Below are 7,112 nucleotides of genomic sequence, written 5' to 3'. Positions count from 1 at the left end.
TGATGATTTAGGTGTCACTGATCACCACAGACAGGTGGGGGCGTGAGCGAGCGTGAACTGACAAGCGCGATGCAGGAGCGCGACTTTTACTTCGCGCAGCACATGGCGCTCACCAAGCAGCTGGCTCAGGTGGCCGCTACAGCTGGTGCCGACGCTCCTAGGAACACTGTGAGTCTTGCAGCTGGTATAGCCTCAGTTGCTTTATTCTCTTAGCTGTAAACTCTTGTATACAAAAACTCAAAGTTGGAATGATCACTTGTTCGATGTTGCAGTGTCTCACTTCTGAATGGTTCTGCTCTTAGAGATCGTATGATCACTTGATCTATGGTTCTACCAAACTCTGATCACTTGGTCGAGTTGTGAATGGTTCTACCACTATTAAAGCTTCGAGATATTACTTGTTATAGAGGCTGTATATGAATATGTGTAGAGGCTGTATGATCACTTGTGAATGGTTCTACCAGAACTAATAGTTTGAATGATCCCTCGCTCGATGTTGTACTGTGAATGGTTCCAAGTGGTTCTTCCTATAGAATTGGAATGGTCTCTCGATCGATATTGGATTACTTTATATCGTGCATTAAATTTAATATGGTTTTTTAACTATTGTATATAATTTAATTTTTGTGTAAGAATTTTCTTTTTCCCCGACAAGTGATCGATGATAAATTCGATTAGTTTCTGCTATTTTATGTCCACTTTTGATTGTCAAATTGTCCGAATTTTTAATTTATATAAATTATTATTTGTCTGGCAGCGAGAGGAGTTCGAGACGCTGCTGGTGGAGAAGCGCGCCGCCGTGGTGGAGAGGGCCGAGCTCGAGGCGCGGGTCAGAATAATATACTATATCTTTTAAATATACCTATATAATTATATACTATCATATATAATAATATCTATAATACCTGTATTATATAATATTAATATTATATATTTACATAATATAATATATCTCTTTCGTTCTGGATAGAATGATCATTAATTCTTCCTATTAGCTTGTATTGAATACGCTAAATTACACGAGGAATTATTTTGTCAATGTTATTTATTTGTTGCATTGTCCAGGCGCGCGCTCTGTCCGAGGAGCTGCAGCAGATGTCGGAGGGCCGACGAGACGCGGAGAAGAAGAATAGTCAACTTCAGGCCGCCCTGCAGAAGTGCTTACAATACATTAAATATAGTAGTGTTGATAATAAACTAATTCATCTAATAATTGTTAATAAACTAGCTGCAATCATTCATGTTACTCTATATTATTATAGCTTGTAAATGATGCATGTTGCTCTATATCATAGCTCTTAAATCAAGCATGTCGTTCTATATTATAGCTCGAAAATGATGAATGTTTGTGAATAGGTGTTCCTGATGTATCAGTTGCATGAAAAAACTCATCTGGATAGTATGTACTTGTATAGGAAGGACACTTCTTTGCTGCAGCTCTGTACTATCGGATTACTGATGTGCGATACAAGTAGTATTCAACAAATGTCTTCTAAGAGCGATAAAATTTTGAAGTATACAATACTTCAGAACTCATGGATGGGCATTCGCTTCGATGCGAGATATGAAGCTGATATGAACGATGGAGCTGGACTCCGAAACATTTTCTCTTATAAAAATGGTGAACTTTTTGGCGATTTTTTTTGCTTTTAAATTGCTGGTAAATTTGCGATTTAAGCAACCAAGTGATTTTAATGCTCAAGTTGATATCTCTTATGGTCGAGGTGGCGTAATACGAAGGAGCACTTTTTACATGGCGAGGAAAACTCTAGGCAGATCGGAATCATGGGTATATGTCGGCATAGTCAAGTTGTTTGCGTGAATACATCAGCTGCTTACGACTTAAACATCAGCTGTTTACGACCTAAACTTTATAAGTTTATTTCCAGGCTTTAGCTGATACCTCTCCGTTTTTGTTTTATACTTGTTCTCTTCTGTGTGATCACTCACTCACCCCCACTCGATCCCAAGTCAATTCCCACTCTCCCGCAGACTGCAGACGGCGGCGCTGCAGCAGCTCCCCCCGTCATCACAGGAGTTCATCGCTGAGGTCCGCAAGAGTCGCGACGCTGCCCTCGCTGACCTTGACCTCGTCAAGCGTGACCGTGACCTCCTGCGTGCTGACCTCAAGGTCAGCTCGGTGGTCTTTATATGGTTTAATAAAATAATTTAGCTTTAGACTTAAGTATTTAGGTTGCCAGCTTAGGCTTAGGTCTTGCTCATGTCACCTCGTCACAGCTACGTAATATATTATTCAAATATTTTATTTTATATTAGTAATTACATCACAGCGTGGTCTTCACATGGTTAATAAATTATTTAGTTTCAAATTTAAGTATTTAGGTTGCAAATGTGTTTTAAATTATCGGATGAATGCGAAAAGTTCAATTCTGCAGAAATAATCATGTTTTCCGAAATTTCGAGTCCATTTTACTCGAAGAAAAGCGATATGATCAATGCAAGCGAAGATCACGTCAATGTAAGGAATTACCCCACGCAGGAGGCAAACCTTTATTAGAAAACGAAATATGAATTAATATTATAATTAATTTATTATTCATTATAATTAATTAATTAATAAATTCCTCTGCCGACAAACGGAAGGAATCTAAAATTTTAAGCGAATAAAATGTAATGTTCAAGGCTGGGCTTCCATTTAGTTGATCAACCGATAGCAAAAGACGCCTAACGATATAGCTTTACAGAAATTCTGTGGTTAACAGGCCTGTCCACGATCATCTGAAGTCAAGAATCAGGGTGGCAGTTTTGGGCCGTGATTATACTGATTCGTAGAATATACTATAATAATATACTGGTGAAACAGAGCGCGTTCTACGCTACAAATCTAACAAATTTGCTCTCAAGCATAGCAACTATCATGCATATATCAGATATGCCCAAATTGAGTATTTATATAGAAATCTCACCTTAATTATTCAAAAATAAGTGCCAATTTGGTACCTATTAATTAGACGAGCGGTGACGTAGTTTTAATTGTGCGAGATTTAAAGGTCAAGTTGAACTTCAATTTTGAGTTCAAAGCGCCAAGGTTAGTATTAACACCGTGGCACAGTATTTGAGGTTACTAGATCGGGGACGTAAGAATCAATGACAGCCTAACCCGATCTTTCGCCAATCTAAGTTGCTTAGGAAGCCTAAGCTGATAAAGCATGAGCATTTCAGGTAGCATCTCGAGTTGATTATTAATCAATGAGTAGGTAACTTGTACGGGAATTACCTAGTCGCAATCATATTTTGCGGGCGTGCAAATGTGTCACTTTATGAGTCGCTAACAGGCACCTCATAACTAAAAATCGCTTTACTAGAATTGTGCACAACAACTTAGGACCATTTTAAACATACCCAAAAAGAAAAAAAAATGTTCATACGAAGCTCCACACTTTGAACTTTAACGGCACAGGTCGTTAAAGTTCAAATGATGACTTGTACATAGTGCCTAGCAATATTATAAATTTAGGTTATTATATAGTCATTATAGATGTCGATGCAGTATTTGATGAAATGCAAGCACAAACAGCGCTAGTTATCTCATCATATCTTATTGTTTATTGTTATTGTCGATAGTTATCTTATCTTATTGTTCATCTTATTATCTTATTGTTTGTTAAATGTTGTTGTTAGGTTTCTTGAATTGTTGGTTAAATGTTGTTGTTTACCAGAAAATATCAACGCAAACTGCTCGGGAAGGCGCCTCTGCAAACGAGCTGCAGCGCGCTCTGCAGCAGAAGGTGCAGCAGAGCAGCAGGATAGTGTCAGAGCAGCAGCAGCGTCTGCAGGCACAGACCGACGTGCTCACGGGTCTGCAGGGGCAGCTGCAGAAGCTGCAGGACCAGCTGCAGGCTGTCAATAAGCAGCTTAGAGAATCAAACGCCATCAACAATCAACTTAGGTGAACTTTTCCTGATGTGAATTGTTATACAATTATCATCGATCTCCTTGTTCTATTTTATGCCGACAATTTTTAGCGCATTTTCTCATTTATGGAAAAGATGCCCCATTGTGCTCGTTATGTCTGTCTGTCCGTCCGTGACTTCACGTTTTCGTCGACGAGAAAATGCGCTCTATGTCACTCACTGCCGTGAGTATTGAGTTATATTTTCTAATTTTTTTCAGATATCGCGAGATACAAATTTAGGGGAGCTTTTTGCGATGATGATTAAAAATTATTGGTTAAATTTAGTGAGGGGGAAGTTTCTATTTTATTCATGTTATTTATTTATTCTCGGATATTCGAAAAGAAGAGAATTGAAGTCGCAATGTCATGTTTTCTCGTCACTGCCTCAGCTTTTATTTGATAAATTTTTATGGTACAATTCTTGATATTCATTATTATTATTTTTTACGATACATTTGTCGTATTTCTACGTACATTCTCTTCATGGTTTAGGATCTGCTGCCGCCCGATTTTTTAAGATAAAAACAGCAGCTGAGGCTGCGAAGTTAGGCGGAATGGACCAAAAATTTATACACGTGTCTGAGGTTATAAATGTATTCGTAGGTATATTATTTACAAATGTATTCATGCGCTGATTAACAATTTAAAAAGATTAAATTAGTAATGTATTTTCTGATTCCAATTGCCAGATCTCAGCTAAGCAGCAATGCAAACGAGCTGAGCGAGCAGATCAGTGAGCTGGAAAGACGCAACAGGAATTTGTCAGCTTCTGACAACCGCATACGTCAGCTCACTGACGAGTGCTCTGAGCTGACGGCTGACGCTGAGCGGCTGAGACGTGAGCTGCTCAAGCTGAAGAGCGTGCACGCTGAACTCGAGGAAGAGCATCGGCGCTGCCTGGTGAGTTGAAATTGCTGATAAATGTGAGATTGTGTGCATCAAACTTTGAATAGCGTTCACAATCTGAAATTGACTTGTAATTGAAATTGACTTAAATGAATTAAAATTGTTGTAAAGAAAATAAAGTTTCTTTACTGAAATGAATTGCTGCTAAAATGTGAGATTGTGCATAAAACTTTAAATAGCGTTTACAACTTGAAATTTACTTAAATAAATTAAAATTGTTCTAAAGAAAATAAAGTTTCTTTACTGAAAGGAATTGCTGCTAAAATGTGAGATTGTGTGTATCAAACTTTAATTGTCGTTCACAATTTGAAATTGACTTAAAATGAATTAAAATTGCTCTAAATAAAATAAAGTTTCTTTACTGAAATGAATTGCTGTTAAAATGAGATTGTGTCTAGAAAACTTTGAATATATATCGTTCACAATTTGGAATTGATTTAAATGAATTAAAATTGTTCTAAAGAAAACAAAGTTTCTTTAATGACATGAATTTGCATCATGTAGTAATTTCTGCGATTAATATAAATAAAAATGTAGTAGATTATTGAAATTTATCATGGAAAGTCATCGTGTTGTAATTTATTTGGATTATTTACAACATTTAATTGTACTTATCATTCCAGTAATAACGATGAAAATTATTCTGTCTTCCGAACATCCCTAATATTCAAACATTCTGCAAAATAAATTCACGAGGTCGAATGAAATTCTGAAAAACTTTGTAATATTGCGGTGAAACTGGAACTCCAATCCGCGAGAAAAACGGTTCTGATGCTGCAGTTTTTCAGCTGTTGAATACGAATCCGGAGTTTTGCTGCTGGTTCGTTATGGGTGGGCAATCCGGAGTTTAGCTTCTGGTTCGTTATGGGTGGGCAATCCGGAGTTTAGCTTCTGGTTCGTTATGGGTGGGCAATCCGGAGTTTAGCTACGGCTTGGTTGTTGTTGCGCAATCTTACTTTTGTGCCACAATTCCAGGATGAGCTGACAACGAAGAAAGAGATTGTGTCAGCTCAAGCAGGGCAGCTACAGCAACGAGCTGAAACCATCAGCTCTCTGCAAGCTGATATTGTCAGACTTGAGGCACAGATAACGTGAGTAACTTAGCATGTTTAAGTGCCTCTATGATGATTTTGTTCTGTCTGCACCTGATGATTTAGGAGCCTCTATGATGATTTTGTTCTGTCTGCACCTGATGATTTAGGAGCCTCTATGATGATTTTGTTCTGTCTGCACCTGATGATTTAAGAGCCTCTATGATGATTTTGTTTTGTCTGCAACCGATGATTTATGTGCTACCGTGAACGATCTATTCTGCTAGCGCCTGACGAGATCTATCATTCCTGAAACATCTTCATCATGAAGTAATGTGTAAATGAAACTTCCAATCGTTTTCGCGTTTGTAATTCTCATATTTAGACATCAAAAACCTTAATTCTGTACAGGAATATTATAACAAATTCACTTGCGGGACTTTCTCAAAAGAATGTGAAAGTCGACTTATTCGAACGACTATTACATCATTACAATTCCTTCGTGTTGAAAGTATTTCTACAGTGATTTATTTGAATTAATTCCGATATTTTAACAATTGTTTGTAGTTGTCTAGACAGTGTTTCCTCTTTTATAGTGCTCTGGCAAGCACGTCTAAAGCGTTATGAGACGAACGCAATAATATCAAAAATTCTCTAAATTTTTGGACGCTCGTTTGCAATTACGCTAATTTAACAAAGAATTTTAATTAAATATCTTATAGCTTTCACCAATACAATGAGGTTTTGGTTGTGGGATTTTATTGGATTGTAATATTTTGTAACTAGGATAAATATTTGACCAGATTGATGTAAACTAAGCTTAGTAGAAATAATTTGACGACAAAGCTAAATTGGTGGCGCACTATTCTAAATAGATCATATGCAGGATATCTGAACTACTTCGAAACTGTCTCGTAATCGCTCACCTTACGCGAGTCTGAAAATAAAGACAGGGAGGAAAAGCTGACGCTAGGCCAGATGCTGCAGTAATGCCCATTGATTAAACTATAGGGTTTATAGCAGTGCGCTGTGCTCTTAAATTCTATGTGGGATCAGTAATAAAGGAGCGACTCATTTGGCATGATGGTCAAATGGACCTGAGTCTAAAACTAAACTTCACTGAACTTTCGGCGAACACGACTAAGCTGTGGGAGAACATCACTGTACTCTGGTTAAACATTTGGGAGATAAAAACCAAGGACCGCAGTGTCATGAGTATTAATGAATTCGTAACTCCATTAGCCTACTGACGACTTCTC

The 7,112-nt window shown here is 37.6% G+C and overlaps 1 protein-coding gene across 1 annotated transcript in view; it reads left to right on the top strand.

The window, feature by feature from the left end:
* Positions 1–33: 33 nt before the first annotated feature.
* The window catches only part of LOC108673256 (centrosomal protein of 135 kDa), a 53,238-nt gene continuing 46,159 nt past the window's right edge, over positions 34–7,112 (top strand). The window contains exons 1-7 of the mRNA XM_047884860.1: positions 34–168; positions 758–829; positions 1,066–1,157; positions 1,993–2,131; positions 3,681–3,910; positions 4,606–4,816; positions 5,798–5,913. Coding sequence (XP_047740816.1) covers positions 70–168; positions 758–829; positions 1,066–1,157; positions 1,993–2,131; positions 3,681–3,910; positions 4,606–4,816; positions 5,798–5,913 — 959 coding nt within the window. The 5' untranslated portion in view covers positions 34–69. The remainder of the gene's footprint in view (positions 169–757; positions 830–1,065; positions 1,158–1,992; positions 2,132–3,680; positions 3,911–4,605; positions 4,817–5,797; positions 5,914–7,112) is intronic.

Source organism: Hyalella azteca, unplaced genomic scaffold, assembly GCF_000764305.2.
Source record: "Hyalella azteca isolate HAZT.00-mixed unplaced genomic scaffold, Hazt_2.0.2 contig16338, whole genome shotgun sequence".
Lineage (NCBI taxonomy): Eukaryota > Metazoa > Arthropoda > Malacostraca > Amphipoda > Hyalellidae > Hyalella > Hyalella azteca.
The sequence above is the reverse complement of the archived record's forward strand: the minus strand, read 5'-3'. Positions and strand labels throughout refer to the sequence as shown.